The sequence below is a fragment of the Anomaloglossus baeobatrachus genome, chromosome 1 (assembly GCF_048569485.1).
Source record: "Anomaloglossus baeobatrachus isolate aAnoBae1 chromosome 1, aAnoBae1.hap1, whole genome shotgun sequence".
Classification (NCBI taxonomy): domain Eukaryota; kingdom Metazoa; phylum Chordata; class Amphibia; order Anura; family Aromobatidae; genus Anomaloglossus; species Anomaloglossus baeobatrachus.
This window is the reverse complement of record NC_134353.1, coordinates 335,497,157-335,514,464: the sequence shown is the minus strand read 5'-3', so window position 1 is coordinate 335,514,464 and position 17,308 is coordinate 335,497,157. Positions and strand designations below refer to the sequence as shown.

The 17,308-nt window shown below is 41.2% G+C and overlaps 1 protein-coding gene across 1 annotated transcript in view; it reads right to left on the bottom strand.

Annotated features, from left to right (window-relative positions):
* Positions 1–17,308, bottom strand: part of FRAS1 (Fraser extracellular matrix complex subunit 1) — a 724,001-nt gene that overhangs the window by 195,714 nt on the left and 510,979 nt on the right. Inside the window, exons 23-26 of the mRNA XM_075352182.1 lie at positions 16,034–16,180; positions 14,161–14,301; positions 2,321–2,461; positions 2,076–2,216 (exon numbers count right to left, since the gene is read on the bottom strand). Of these exons, the coding sequence (XP_075208297.1) occupies positions 2,076–2,216; positions 2,321–2,461; positions 14,161–14,301; positions 16,034–16,180 (570 nt within the window). The remainder of the gene's footprint in view (positions 1–2,075; positions 2,217–2,320; positions 2,462–14,160; positions 14,302–16,033; positions 16,181–17,308) is intronic.

The following is a 17,308-nucleotide window of genomic DNA, read 5'->3' as shown; positions in this document are numbered from 1 at the left end:
CTGCCTAACTGTCCCAGCATCTAGTAGCACACAAAGAGATCTTTACAAAAAGTATTACTAAAGATCCTTTATGATATGCTAATGAGGCTAGGGACTTGTCACAAGGGCATTTCCCCCCCAACTCTCCCAACCCTGTGTGTAAAGGTACCGTCACACTAAGTGACGCTCCAGCGATCCCACCAGCAACCTGACCTGGCAGGGATCGCTGGAGCATCGCTACACGGGTTGCTGGTGAGCTGTCAAACAGGCAGATCTCACCAGCAACCAGTGACCAGCCCCCAGCCAGCAGCGACGCGTGGAAGTGATGCTGCGCTTGGTAACTAAGGTAAATATCGGGTAACCAACCTGATATTTACCTTGGTTACCAGCGCACACCGCTTAGTGCTGGCTCCCAGCACTCCTAGCCAGAGTACACATCGGGTTAATTACTCTGGCTATGTGTGCAGGGAACAGGGAGCCGGCACTGACAGCGTGAGAGCGGCGGACGCCGGTAACGAAGGGAAATATCGGGTAACCAAGGAAAGGGCTTCTTGGTTACCCGATATTTACATTGGTTACCAGCGTCCGCAGAAGCCGGCTCACTGCACATTCAGTTGTTGCTCTGTCGCTGTCACACACAGCGATGTGAGCTTCACAGCGGGAGTTCAACAACTAAAAAATGGTCCAGGACATTCAGCAACAACCAGCGATCTCACAGCAGGGGCCAGGTTGTTGCTGGATGTCACACACAGCAACATCGCTAGCAAGTTGTGCCTCAGCAGCAATGTTGCTAGCGATGTTGCTTAGTGAGACGTGGCCTTAACACGAGTGCATCTATGTATTTATATATCTATTGATCTGTCTACCTACAGTATCTATCAAAACACAAACACATACACACCTTCCTGTCTTCTCTTCAGCCTTAAACTCCTGCAATTAAAGAAACCTTATGGTGACAACCTAGTCACATGAAGCATGTCACAAAGGTCCTGAAGCAGTCTTATCATTATGATATAAACGCTAAGGCCCCCAGGAGAACTGGGACCCTGTCAAATTGCCCAGTTTGCTGTGCCATCTCCCTAATGCCAGTCTTGCATACCAGCCTGTCTCCTGTTGAGGTGTTTTAGACTCTTGCAATTAAGAGACCTTTGGTCACATGTCTGTGAAGTCATCAAAGATCCGTAAACAAAATTAGTCTCGGAATACAACTGCTGGGGTCCCTAAGAGAGTGAGGGCCCTGAGAAGTAGTACAGTTTGAAAACCCTATTGCTGGCCCTGACTGTAACTAGGGCATATTTTTGGAGTAGGGCTTATATTTCAGAAATACTCATAAAATCCTGTAAAATCACGCTAGGACTTATTTTCAGGTAAACGGGGTAGAAATTATACCATCCATTGTAATCCTGTCTATTGTGATTAGGAAACTGCTGAAAAGTGTTCAGTATGGAATAGGACGAAGAATCTAATTTAAACTTAGGAGAATGTGTGAGAATTACAATTTTTTTTAATAAAACCATGATCAGGAAAGTTGAAAAATTTGTAAAAGATACACTTAACATAAAAAGCCAATTTAAACAATAGGCAATTGTCTGATTACACATTCCGTTTAAACCATTTAACAATAGCTTATTGTTCCATCGCAAAACAACTATTTGGCTTGACTTGTTGCAAACTCCACATTAACAACCAAAGGTCTTGCATGACCACAGAAAAATATTACGTGTGTGATACCCTTGAACAAAGAGTTGGTCACCACTATACAAAATTCTTGTTCTTCTTATTGTTGGTGACCTTGTTATTGTGAACGACATTAAAATTTGCCTGTAAGATTTTAAGGTGAGTGACTATAGCACCTTTTTATGATTACTATTTATAGTTATGGAGCTTGGTACATAAAACCACTGGCTGAGTGCAAATGTAGTGAAGAACATTTCATTTTGGTATTATAAATAATATAGAGAATAATCTATCCGCTGTGCGGCACAACATAAATCAGCACCACATAAATGTGGATGCAGGTGACCAGTAATAGATAATGACAGAACCTCTTCTAATTCTCAATTACAAAAGAATCAAACACATTTCTCGTTGCTCACCTTCACATCTCCTTGTCTTAGTGTTTCCTGAGAACCCATGTCCACAATGATGCACACAATGATGATTCTTTAAAAACGTTCTACTGTCACACATTTTGCAATGCTGGGAATGGTCACATTCCAGACATCCAGAATGACAGGCTATGAATAGAATTGAGCAAAATTAAGATAATTGAAAATAAATACAAAATAAGTGATCAAAATTAGTAAGGAATTATTATGTCGATTGACTTAGGTCTACTTACAATGGCAAATCCGGGCAGAGTGGGACAGCATGTGCTTCTGATCACATTCCTTGACGCACTGTCCATCTAATAGATAAAATGGGGCTTTGCACTGGCTACAGTGATTTTGATCAACACAGAATTGACAGTGTATTCCACACTCTGCAATACAGAAAGACATTACTGTATAAAGTCCACTGTACAAGAAAGGAAACAACACATATTTGATATGACTATTTTGAGAATCACATTAAAGGGAATCTGTCACTAGGTTTTTGCCATGTGATCTGAGAGCACCATGATGTAGCGGAAGAGAGCCAGATTTCAGCGATCTGTGACTTTCTGGGCTGTTTTTTTCTGTCATACATTGCTGGAATCAGGGTCTCTGCCTGTATCTCATGCTGCTGTCAGATTACACAGCAAAAACCTGCTGACAGATTCTCTAAGATTTTACCCACATTTGTGCAGCATGTCGACCTAGCATCTGGAAAAATTAACATAGACCGTGAAAAACCTAGTCTTAAAGGGGTTGTCCACGCTTTTACCAAAAGTGTCCGGTCAATGTATGTAACTGCAAACTTATAAATTCTTACATCACATGCAGAGTGCGCTGTGAAGAGTCTCCAGTGGTAGAGGAGAAATATGGCCCGAAGCCTTCTGTCAGGTATTAGTTTGGACATACACTTCATTATAGCATGCTAAAGAAGTTGTCCATGCTTTTCACAAAAGTCTGCAGTCACTCTATGTAACTGCAAACTTGTGAATCCTTACATCTCCAGTATGTCTAGCTAGCATCTGGTTAAATAAATATAGACAGGGAAAAACGTAGTGTCTTAAAGGGATTGTCCACACTTTTCATAAAAGTCTACAGTCAATCTATGTGATTGCAGACTTGTAAATTCTTACATCACAAGCAAAGAGCGCAAGTGAATCGAGAGAGGCTGCACAAGTCTAGTCGGAATGTGGCATACTTGCGATCACGTGACTGCTCGCAGTCACCAGAGAATCCTCACAGCGGTGCACAATGTGAGAGTGACTGCAGACTTTTGTGATAAGCTTGGCCAACATCTTTAACCTGCCATTAGAGGTATGTCTAAAGTAATACCTGATGGAAGGCTCCAAGTCATATGTCCCACATAGGGACCAGTCTGATGTATGGAGCCTTATGGATACATTTAACAGTTACACAAAACAGACAAAATATGAAATCTGCACAAGGACTAGGGTGCAATACACTGCAATATTTATCAGAACTGGCTTTGATGGATGTTTTAAAGTATTTAGTTAAACATGGTTAGCAAAATGGAGCATGTTCTGGGACATTTCTTGCGATTTTAGACACTTGCAGAATCTATCACTTGTACACTGCTGGAACAACCTCAATTTATAACATGGATCGCACATAACAAGACGACAGCATATGATTATTATTAGAGCACACGAGGGATATATTCTTAACCAAGAAAAACAACTTGAGGGGGGAGACAAGAATATTGCAAAAGTAAAGCATAGTCAAAAATGATTAATATACAAGGAGGCCATAGCCATATGCAGAGGTTGTTAAGATGAATGAAAATAATAGAGAAGAGAAGAAATGAGAATTTAGATGACAGTAGGAAGCATTAATATTTATATAGGGATGGTGATGACCTGATTATCTCATGGCCAAGCAGGAAGCGAGGAAGGAAGAAGTACATTGTAAAAGGTCATCAGTAAGGAGTTAATAAATAATAGATTGCCAGTCAGCCTGGATTATTTCCGCAGGAGGTAAAAATGTCTATGAATCTAGTATTTCATGTTTATTTCTAAAAAGGGAGCACCATAACTCCTCTGTGCAGTAAATAAATGTATGCAAATTCAATTTCAAGTGCGTTGGCTGTATAGAAGAGGTTTCTCTAGTTGTCAAATATACAGCGAGTGATGAGGGAGAGGGGCATGACATGATAAGGAGGCAAACTGCTGGAACTGAAAATGAATGTGATGTTAACACTCATTAAAGCAACACAAATTATTATAATCCTCGTCTCTAGTATATTTATACGCAATGTATGTCTAAACTGTCAGGGGAATATTAAGCTCAATATATTACTTAAAAAAAAGCATGTATTTGCTGCAGCCCACCTACAATGGGGAAAATAATTTGATACAAGTTTTCCCACCTACAAAGAATGGAGAGGTCTGTAATATTTATCGTAGGTACACTTCAACTGTGACAGACAGAGTAATTAAAGCCACTCCTTAGTTGCCCTGGCAATGTGTTTTGGGTCATTGTCATGCTGGAAGACCCAGCATGACAGCTCTTCAGTGCTCTTACTGAAAGAAAGAGGTTGTTGGCCAAAATCTGGTAATACATGACCCCATCCATCCTCGCTTCCATACGGTGCAGTCGTACTGTCCCCTTTGTAGAAAAGCACCCCCAAAATATGATGTTTTCACCCCCATGCTTCACAGTTGAGACGGTGTTCTTGGGGTTGTACTCATCCATCTTCTTCCTCCAAATACGGCAAGTGGAGTTGATGCCAAAAAGTTCTATTTTGGTCTCATGTGACCATACCACCTTCTCCCATGCCTCCTCTGGATCATCCAGATAGTCATTGGCGAACTTCAAACGGGCCTGGACATTTGCTTGCGTGCCCTGCAGGATTTTATTCCATGATGGCATAGTGTGTTTCTAATGGTAATCTTTGTGACTGTGGTCCCAACTCTTCTCAGGTCATTGACCAGGTCTTCCCATTTACTTCTGGGCTGATTCCTGACCGTTCTCAAAATCATCCTTATCTTACGAGGCAAGATGTTGCATGGAGCCCTAGACCGAGTATGAACAGAGTATAAACCGACGATGATCTTGTGTTTCTTCCATTTTTTAATAATTACATCAACAGTTGTTGCATTGTCACCAAGCTGCTTGCCTATTGTCCTGTAGCCCATCCCAACCTTGTGCAGGTCTACAATTTAGTCCTTGGTGTTCTTAGACAGCTCTTTGGTCTTGGTCACGGTGGAGAGGTTGGAGTGCGATTGAATAAGTGTGTGGACAAGTGTCTTCTATACAGGTAACAAATGCAGAGTAGGAGGGCTTTTTAAAGAAAAAAAATACCAGGTCTGTGAGAAACAGAATTCTTCCTGGTTGGTACCTGAACAAATACTTATTTCCTACAATAAAATGCAAATTAATTATTAAAAAATAATTCAATGTGATTTTCTGGATATTTTTAACTCTGTCACATTTGAAGTGTACCTACGACAAAGATTGCAGACCTCTCCATTCTTTGAACATGGGAAAACGTGCAAAATTGGCAGTGTATCAAATACTTATTTTCCCACACTGTATCAATTCAAACTCACGTCATTTCTACTTTTAAGTACAATAAAAGCTAATGTACATATGATTTCTACACTAGGCACAGTTTATCACCTAGCTAGCTTGTGTGCAAAAATTTGACAAAAATTGGTTAGAGCACTTTTCCAGGCTCTAACAGCTCACTCTGCTCTTCTTTTTCCTTTTATCCATGTTGGAGAAAATAATAACAGCAAAGATGGGGAGTACAAAGCAGAATGTCAAGAGGGGAGGAAGTATCCAAAGAGGGTAGGTGCGGCTGTTGATAGGGAGGAAAGCACTTTACCCTTGTTAAGCTGTACAAGGGGAAAATCACTATTGGAATGTGATGACACATGAAATTTAGTGAGTAAACAGTCTCCTCAACACATGGACCTCATATCCAGAATGTATTGTGAGAAGCATACCCACATGAGAAAAGTCTGTAAATTTTAGTTAAGTTTTATCCTGCACATAAAAGAACTAGAATATAAAAGGCCTTTAAAGTAAAAGAACTGTTAAAATATACTATTAGAATTGAACACTGGGAAGTATACTACATAATTGCCAACTGTCTTCAATTTGCTGGGATAGACTTGCAAACTGGATCCCAAAATGGGGAGGGGCTTACCAAAATCATGCCCGAAGGTGGGCCTTTTGAGGTTCCAGTGGCAGGAGGCTAATGTCCAGAATTTTGTGGAAATGTTAATACAGTCGCATGGAAAAGTTTGGGCACCCTAGGTTAAAATTACTTTTATTTTGAACAGTTAAAAGGAACCTGTCATGCAGAATATGCGTTCTGATCTATCAGCAGACGCATGTTTGCCCTAATTACACCTCCCTACCCATCCCTGTGTTATAAAATTGTGTCACATGAAAGTAATAAAAGTCGTTTTATTACTACATATGTAAATAGTAGAGCTCGTCGCCCCATTGGTGTCACATCACCCTGTGGGCGTTTCCATACTTTCCATGGTATTACGCCCCTGTTGGCATGATAGCATCGATTCACATGAGCGACGACCCCCGTCGCTCCTTCAGAATCCCGTGCGTGCGCACTTACCATTCCCGCAGCCTTTTCCAGGTGATCGTTGTCAGTTTCAGACGCGCTCTGTGCATGATCAGAAGAGTTTGATGATGCGCAGAGCATGTCTGAACAGGCGAGTGAACACCCGGAAAAGGCTGCGAGAATGATAAGTGCAAACACGAGCGGGATCTGAATGAGCGACTGGGGACGTCGCTCATGTGTATCTATGGTGTCACACCCACAAGGACGTAATACCATGGAAAGGGCGATGTGACGACCATGGGGCTAGAGACCCTGCTCATTAACATAGGGAATATGTATGTAATAAAACAATTTTTATTACTTTCATATTACACAATTTTACAACACAGGGATGGGTAGGGAGCTGTAATTAGGGCACACATGCGTCTGCTGATAGGTCAGAACGCATATTTTACATGACAGGTTCCCTTTAATCAAGTTGAAAATGAAATGATCTCTAAAAGGCATGCAGTTAAAGATGACACATTTTCTGTTTATTTTAGGCAAAAAAATAGGTATTTTCATCTTTTACATTTTAAAAATTACAAAAAAAAATGGGCTGATGCAAAAGTTTTGGCACCCTTGTAGGTTTGTGTGCTCAGATAACTTTGACCAAGATTTCAGACCTTATTTAGCCTGTTAAGGTTATGGCTTGTTCACGATCATCATTAGGAAAGACGAGATGATGCAAAATTTCACAGCTTTATAAAAAGCTAGCCTTGTGCCAAAAACAGCTGCCATGGGTTCCTCTAAGCAGCTGCCCAGCACTTTGAAAATTAAAATGGTGGAGGCCCACAAAGTGGGAGAAGGCTATAAGAAGATAGAAAAGCATTTTTAAGTTTCCCTTTCCTCAGTTTAAAATGTAATTAAGAAATGTCAGTTAACAAGAACAGTGGAGATCAAGATAAGGTCTGGAAGACCAAGCAAGATTTCTGGGAGAGTTGCTCGTAGGATTGCTACAGAGACAAATCAGAACCCCAGCTTGCTGCAAAAGACCTTCAGGAAAATTTAGTAGACTCGAGTTGTGGTACATTTTTATAGTGTTCAGAGACACCTGCACAAATATGCCCATCATGGAAGAATCATAAAAAAAAATTCTCTCCTGCATCCTCACTATAAAATTGAGCTTCAGAAGCATGAACAAGAACATCTAAACAAGCCTGATGTATTTTGAAAACAAGTCCTGTGGACAAATGAGTTTAAAATATAACTCTTTGGCCACAATGATCAAAGTTAGGCTAAGTTCACATTTCCGTTGATTTGTATCAGTCACATGCGTCGCTTGACGCATGTGACTGATGCGCTGTTCAACGCTGTACAACGGATGACAAAGAACAGAATTCTTTGTCGGATTCCGTTGTGTGCGGGGGGCGGAGTTCGGGGGCAGAGCCGAGCGGGGGGCGGGGCCAGGCGCTGAGGATGTCAGTGGAAGTGCTGCGGTCTGCAGGGCTGGGGACAGGTGAGTATCTGTGAGTGAGTGAGTGTGTGTATGTGCATGTATGTATGTATGTATGTATGTGTGTGCACATAGAAAGTGCGGGAGGGGGCGGAGCCGAGCGGGGGGCGGGGCCAGGCGCTGAGGATGTCAGTAGAAGTGCTGCGGTCTGCATGGCTGGGGACAGGTGAGTGTATCTGTGAGTGAGTGAGTGTGTGTATGTGCATGTATGTATGTATGTATGTGTGTGTGTGCACATGCAAAGTGCGGGAGGGGGCGGGGCCGAGCGGGGAAGTGTCGGCCTCCCTGCACACGTAACCAGCCTAAATATCGGGTAACAGCAAAGCACCCGATGTTTACCTTGGTTACCCGATATTTACCTTGGTTACGGGCCTACACCGCTTAGCGCTGGCTCCTTGCACCGTAACCAGGGTAAATATCGGGTAACCAACCAAAGCTGGTGACGTGTACAGGGAGCCAGAGAGCATGCGCAGCGAAATCCGACGGATCTCGCTGCTCAAAAAACGTTACATGCTGCGTTCCCCCCGCCCGGCGGTCAGTCGTTCCACGACTGATCAGTCGGGCGGAGGGTGCAACGCAGCATCATCAGTCACAATCCGCTGCTTATACAAGTCTATGGGAGCAGCGGAATCCGCTAAACGGATTCCGCTGTTTACAAGAGCAGCGGATTGTGACTGATAGATTTTAGCGGAAATGTGAACTTAGCCTTAGGTGTAGGGAAAAAATTGCACAGAATTTCAGGAAAAGAATATCTTGCCAACCATTAAGCATGGCGGTGGCTCAATTGTGCTTTGGGGTTGTGTTGCAGCCAATTGCAGGGGGCACATTTCATGGATAGGGGGAAGAATGGATCCAATGAAACGTCAACAAATTCTTGAAGCAAACATAACACCACCTGTAAAAAAAAAAAAAGCTGAAGTTGAAAAGAGGATGACTTCTACAAATGAATACCGATCCTAAACTCGTGTCAAAATCCAAAATAAATTACCTGAAGATTTTACAATGGCCCTCACAGTCCTCTGATCTGTACATCATTGAAAATCTGCGGCTAGACCTCAAGAGAGCAGTGCATGCTAGATGACCCAGGAATCTCACAGAACTGGAAGACTTTTCCAAGGGAGAATGGATGAAAATCCCTCAAACTAGAATTGAAAGACACTTGGCTGGCTACATAAAGCATTTGCGAGCTGTGATTCCTATGCCAAAAGGGGTGCTGCTAGGTACTAACAAAGCATGGTCCCCAAACTTTTGCATCGGCCACGTTTCCTTTGTTAATTTTAAAATGTAAAAGATGATAATAAATAAAAATAAAAAATACAATAAGGAAATGTGTCATCTTTAACTTTATGCCTTTTGAAGATATTTCATCTTAAACTTGCTTAACTGTTCACAATAACAGTAATTGTGACCAGGGGTGCCCAAAATTTTGCATACCACTGTATGTTTCTGGTCTAAAACATAGGCAAACTAAAAAAGTAATGTTTTGGCAAATAGAAAAGTAGGGGAAGCAGTGGTGCAGCATATAGGTTAGCTGGTGGAAATGCACAGTGACAACAAAGAGATCGTGAAAAATGGATTGTGGGCATTCACTTTATTATTCAGTTTTAAGGCTGCTTTCACACTTGCGTTGTTTTTCATCAGTTGCAATCCGCTGCCTTTGAAGAATTAGAGTAACCGTTGCAGGAATCCGTTTATTCCTCATAGACTTCTACTAAGGGCAGATTGCAACTGATGGTCTTGCGTTGATCCGCCCCGCGGCGCATCACTCGTTTAGTTACTGACCGTCGGGTGGGAGGAACGCGGAATGTAACGTTTTTGTTGCTGTGAAAAAACGCACTCAGCAGGATTCCGTCGGAATCCGTCAAGAGGCATAATGAATGTCTATGGTGCTGGATTCTGTCATCGTCATCTCTCTCTCATGCCAAACAACGCAAGTGTGAAAGCAGCCTAACAGGAAAGAATGCTTTGTTTTCACCTTCTCTACAGCTATCTACTTTGAAAAGTAGGTGTGTGCCTGATGGATAATGTATCATAATAGAGTAACCAAAATACAATTTTGCAAATATTCTATTAAATTTGGCAATTAAAATGCTGCTATATTACAACATATTGCACCAATTTTGCCACAGATCACTCCCCCGCAAAGAATACTCACACTTTGCTCTACTCTATTTTATATACACATAGAATCATTATCTACAGATAATTAAACTTAACTTTTCTACTTTGCTCTAATTCCCTTCAATAGGTAAAAAAAGCAACGTGGGAACTCTTATTCTCTACTCTACCATAAAATCACTAACAGAAGTAACTTGACAGCTGCACTCAGGATTCAAGCTGAGGAGCTGTTAACACAATAGGTGCTGAGTCACAAAACACATTGTATACCCTGAGCATGAATAAAAATCCAAGCTGATTTTTCTATAAATAAAATACTGAAACACTCACATAGAAAAAAAAAAAGATATTGGTAAATAAAAACACATTTGCTACAGTCCATTTGTGTGTCAAAGAGACACAGGGATAAGAAAATAGACAAGAAAATCATACATCTTTATTATGAATTAATCCACACATTAACCAAACCAGGGAATATCATTCACATGTTGTAAGATGGTAGCAAGGAAAGAGACAACTATAGTAGATACACTACTCACAAAACGTTAGGGATATTTGGCTTTCGAGTGAAATTTCAGGATGATCCTAAAACGCACTCCAACCTTTTCAGGTAAAGTTAATATGACCTTCTCTAAACTTCTGAATGCACATGTCCAACTGTTCAATATTTCAGTACTTTTTGCACAACTTTCTGTTCTCTAACAAGAAGCTTTATAGCAAAATTTCACAATAGATGTTTGATCCATGAACCTCACAATAAATTTTGGGGTTCATTATAATTGTTTTTTAAACATTCCTCCTCATTAGAGATGAGTGAACCCGTGAAAGTTCGGTTCGGCAGTTCTGCCAGACTTTAGATAAAGCTCGATTTGGGACCCGGACATGACCTGAACCCTAATGGAAGTAACTAATTGGGCAGTTCAGGTCTCTGCCCACATACTGACAGTCATAAACAGATCACTTTCAGTGGCGAGTGGGTAGGCTTTCTTCATTTTTTTTTCTTTTGTGCACACTACGTTTGATCATGTTGTTGTTACCCCCAGTACGAGCCATTCAAACACTGCAAGCGACTTGCCCTGGGCCGAACCCCCGAGTGTAGCTGAGCACAGCGATGCTCGCATGTATGGATTGCATATGTAAAGCATCTGAACGCTAAAACCGAACTGTGGGGGTTTTTTTTGTAGTCTGTGTTTGGTACGAACACTGAACCTCGGGTTCGCTCATCTCTATTCTTTATCATGCTGTTCACATTTTGACATCAAAAGAGACCAAGATGACACCTAACAATTGATCAACAGTACTTCGTCATTGTGAGGCTTCAAGCAGGATGTTCTCAAACGGAAGTGGCCACTGAGCTTAGAGTGTCATAAGCAGGTTACAACAGAGATGCAGAGAGACTAGAAGAGTCACAGAAAGGCGTAGAGGTGGACGTCCTTTGGCCACATTCAACACTGATGACCACTTAATTGTGAACACTGTCCTTCGGAACTGGATGGTCAATGGTACATAACTACAGACACATTTAAGGGAGATGAAATGCACCCAAGTGTCATGTCAGACTATTCAGACCGTTTATATCAGCATTGTCTGCATACCAGATGACCTGCAATAGTACCTGACAACACTACCAGGCACAAGCTTGGTGGACGAGGGACCAGTGGGTCTCAGTGCTGTTCACTGTTAAAAGTTTATTCACACTGAGCAGAAATTATGGCCACCAACGATGTTGGAGACGTCAAGGAGAGCTCTATGCATCAGCCACTGTTGTCACCAGACAAGCCTTTGGTGGTAGTGGGGTTACAGTGTGGGCAGGTGTGTCTAGTCAACACAGAACTGCCCTACATTTTGTGAATGGTAGAGTTACAAGCCCCTAATACTTGAATAAAATAATTAATCTAGTCATTGTGCTTCTGCATGAACAACACAGGTCTAATTTCTTCTTCATGGATAACAATGCGACAAACCCATCAAGGTCGCATCATTAGGAAACGGCTACTAGCAACTGGGGCACCTCAAATGCAGTGTCCCGCATTTTCTCCAGATCTGAATCCCTTAGAAAATCTATGGGATCAACTGAGTTGCCATGTAGTGGCTCGTAACTCTGTACTCCAGAACCTCAATAAACTGAGGGACATCTTTCAAGAAGAGTGGGATGCAAAGCCTCAGCAGACAATAATACAACTTGTGAAGTGCATGAGATGTCGTTGTCAAGCTGTAAGTTATTGAGACACTGACACTTTTTTTTTTTTTTGAGGGGGGGTATACCCACCACTGTTTTAGGCTTTTGTTTCAATAAATTATCTGAGATGAGGAAATCACCACTACATGCTTTTATCTAAATGCCCTACTTTCATGATAAAATAACCAGTTTCCCAAAAATAAGACGCTGTCCTATATTTTTTTTGCCCCGAACAAAGCACTAGGTCTTATTTTTGGGGGAGGGCTTCTTTTCGGGGAGACATGGTTTGGGCTAAGTTTACTCCCCAAAAAATGCAGATCCCGCTTCCCAGGATCATCATACTTACACGACCCCGAGTGTCTGTGTGGCTCTCAGGTCCTCCTGCGATCCTCGTCGGCTGCTATGAGCAGGTATGCTGCACGCCGTCCTCCCCTGCTTCTCGTCGACACACACATTAGATCACACACACACACACACACACACACACACATCAGATTGTGTACACTTACACCAGATTGCATACATTCACACATCAAATCGCATAGACAGACACACACACCACATATCGCACATACCATCGTGCGTGCACACACTCATCACATCCGGTGATACTACTTACTTCCAGCCAGCAGGGACTCTGCTCAGTGCACAGCGTCACATGATGCCTTCCACTCGCAGGTCTTGGAAGCTACAGTGCACAGTCACATGATGCCTTCCACCCGCAGGTCCTAGAAGCTCCACTGCACACTGTCACAGGTCTTTAAGCCGCCGAAAAGCAATCAATATTGCTGTATGTGGTGAGTGTGATATCTGAGTGTTCCGCCGCAGGTCCTTGATGCGTTCCACTGCTCCCGGTTGACGTCTGGTGAGTATGATTGCGGGGTCTCCTGTCTTCTTTCTTTTGGGGAGTGTCTGCTTTTTATAATGAAGTGCCCTGCAGTATTCTTTAACTTTTTTCGCTGCATGAACACTTCATTATTGAATCACAACTGGGTCTTATTTTCGGGTGATGTCTTATATTTAGGCCTTGCAGAAAACTCCTGTTAGGTCTTATTTTTGGGGAAGCACGGTATCACTGTAGCATGAAATTTTTACATTTTCCATAAATTTTACCCGAAGTGTCAAAAACTCAAAACTTTTTGTGAGTAGTGTATGTAATATATAAACTCCGTGAGTCTAATTCTGCATGATATACAGCTGCTTGTAACTATTTGTTTCCTTAAAAACATTTAAGCCACCTTTGAGTCGTACTGTAGCTCTAGCCTAAATAGCTTTCACAAAATGGCTGTGTTGTGGGGTATATTAAATTTACATAACCAACGGAACATGAAATATATATATTTTATTTTATTTATTTTTTTTAAAGGAAGGCAGCACTCCAAAGTAGAAAAATAGAAAAAAATGTGGACTTTATTAGCCCATGTCACAACCTTTTTCAGTTAACAACTGAAACAATGACACATGGGCTATCAAAGTCTCCATTTTTTCTACTTAGGAGTGCTGCCTTCTTTTATTCAACTATTTATTTGACTTAGATAAAACTATTTTGGAGGGCCTTGCACACATTATATAACATTTGTGCTGTTCTAGTTTTTTTCACAGATAGATAGATGGACAGACAGACAGACAGACAGATAGATAGATAGATAGATAGATAGATGTACTGGGTCAGCCTACTTAAAAAAAAAAGTTAGAAATCAGTACTATAGTCATGATTTACAAAGAGAAACCAAAGATAGACACTAACCTCTGCAAGTGTCCCCATGCTTGTAATATGAGGGAGGGCAGTGCTCAACGCAAGCGCCATTATGAAGAGTATACTGTTCCATACACTGCAAGCAGTCTGTGTTTAAAGGACCTTTGCATGCATTACAGCTCCAGTCACATTCTGAAAGGGAAAAAATATGAAATTACAAAAAACTGATTATACTATATATAAAATACACAAGTGGCAAGAATTTACATAAAACTGGCAAAAGTCATATCCCAATTGTGTGAAGACCAAACATAGAGATAAATGGCACAATATGGGCATTGTTGGATTTTAAGACAAGGGGTAAAAATGTCACCATAACATATGTGAACAGATAAGCTGAAATACAGTCAAGCTGCAACATTCCCAGACAGTTCTCATGCATAGCCAATAATGAAAGAGCTAAGCTACCAAGCATACCACACAGTGAGTGAACCTGTATTAAGTTGGAATATAAATGTCATGATGTGACTGTAGGATAGCAAGGGGCTCATATACTATCCCTCAAGCTAGGGGACCCTATGCTATTCTAAACCTCCGGAATACTCCTGATGGTGGAGATGTCGAACTCCTGTACCTTACTAATCTCCTGACCAGAAGTAAATTGTTCCCTTCCTCCCTAGGGAAGGAAGGGGCAAGAGTGTGATGGCAATACAGAAAAAGACAGACAAGGGAAAACCAAAATTCAGACACACTGAAAGCTCTCAGGTACAAATTGTAAGAAACTAATGCGAAAAGCCAGTAAGTCAATAAGCATTTACAATATCCAGTATATACATTATTAACAAATATCTTAAACCCAGGGAAGAGGGTGTACTTATCAAAAACGTCACAAATTATTATACAATCATTCTTATATTGAGCTTCTAGGCAAGTACAAAAGACTCATCAGGTGTGTCTCGGTGAGGTATATAATTATATATACAATTTTTTATTATAAAAACTGTAAAACATTTCACCTTTAACTTTCAACATTGAGAATATGGTCTGTTTAGTAAAGCCTTGATTTTTTTTCCACTGGAATGTAGTTCCAACTTGCACCCCAAGATGGCACTATTATCTATATCTGCCATTACCATCCTGCAGGTGAGTACTTCAGCACTTCATTAGTTAATGTGTACATCTAGGTTAAACATTCTCAACATCTAAGATTTAGCTAAGCAGTACTTGTGCATGTGAATAGCAAAAACAACAGATTTCCTAAGTAAGGAATCTAAGGGTGTGTACCCACGATCAGTATTTGCAGCATTTTGGATGTAGCGTGTTTTCACTGCGTCCAAAATGCTGCGTTGTACAGTACAAGCACAGTGGATGGGATTTCCACTTGTTTTTTCCACAGAAAACGCTGACCTGTGGTGCGGCTTTCCAAGCCACAGCATATCAATTGTTTGGTGCGGATTCACGTGTCCTCCGTAGGGAGAACACATCGAGAGACTGCAGCACACTGAACCCTGATCGTGGGTACGAACAGCTGCACTCTCCTGCGGAGGAGACTTGCGGCCTCGCAGGTCAGGACCCGCTGTGTCCAGAACGCAGTGAGTCCTGATCGTGGGCACATACCCTAAGATGGATTGTTTCTCTTTACCAATACAGAAAGATGAACTTGAGTATGTTTTTATTTCACAAAAAAATCAAATGATGGTAGAAGAATTAAACGTGTACTCCTGGGCTATGTTCATCCTTACAGCTGAATCTGATCATTTCTGTATGTTTGCATTCACAAAAGTTTTTCTAGTGAATACATGTTAATGGCAATAAAAACACCAATAGTAGAAAAAATTGATCCACTTGAATACAGAGGGTCTAAATCCGATAACCTCTGGATAGGTTTGTAGGAGGTTCGTGAACCAGGCATATTTTCTCTTACCTTTGCATGTACCACTGGTGTAATCAAGATAGTACTGCTGTGTACAGCTTTCATATTGGCATTCTCCAAACAGGAGAACCTTCTTTGGGTCTTTACATACAGTGCATCCGTCCGCTGAGTCACATGTTAAACACTGGATATTACATGCTGCACAAAGGAAAAGATACAAATGTCATAAGATGGATGGAATAAATAAAAACACACGCATTAGGAATAGCAAATAAACCTGGATGTAAAGATCTATAATTTATAAGAAACCAGTCATGTCCATAAACAATGGGCCATTGATCCAGGGAACTAGTCATATTGCCATATGTGGAGTCTGGAAGGAAATTTTCACCTAATATGCAGCTAATTGTGTCTGCCACTAAAGCAGCAGCTACATGGAGAAACCTAAATTATATCCTCCATGCAACTGCTCGCTTCCACACATTGGGGCAAGCAGACAGCTGTTACAGTCACTATACCGTGAGCATGGATATCATCGTTCCTCAACACTTTGACTGACACTCTGCACTGCAGCATGCGTGTCTGGCGCAGGTTGTCAATCAAAGTGCCGGAGACTATAACTGCTCATTGCCCCACCTTATGACTGGAAGCGAGCAGCTGCAGAGAATATATAACTTAATTTAGCCCTAGAATCAGAAAAAACAGGATCTTTTAAGGCCAATTATAACATTTTTTTATTTACTTTAAAAACACAGTAAAACCACATACAATACACACATCAAAGAAAAGTGGGAAAAAGTGCTATTTGAAGGGAACACCCACAAGCATGTGATAGACAGTGGCTAGGAGTTATGTAGACAGAATACTAGGGAGCCCAAGTAGTGTTAATTAATGCAAGTTGTCTAGCCGGTAGAATGAAGCTATCAGAAGTGATATGTTCAGGCACTTGCTTAAGATGTAATCATAGATTAATCAGCAGCTTACCCATAGTTAAAACGCCTCACCGCCATGTCCACACGAACCAAAACCCCTCCAATGCGCATTTCGCGTCACAGTATCATCTTCCTCAGGGTTGATACTGTGAAGGGAACATGGGTGTTCCCTTCAAATAAAACTTTTCACCACTTTTCTATGATGTGTGTATTGTATGTGGTTTTACTGTGTGTTTAAATTAAATACATTTTTTTATAATTGGCTTTTAGAACTCCTGTTTTTTTCTGATTCTAATCTCATTATGGAGTGGCTTTTTTCTAAAATAGTTAAATGATATACAACCAAGATGTGTACCAGGTCAAATTTTGTGTATCTTAATTTTATCCCTGTAGC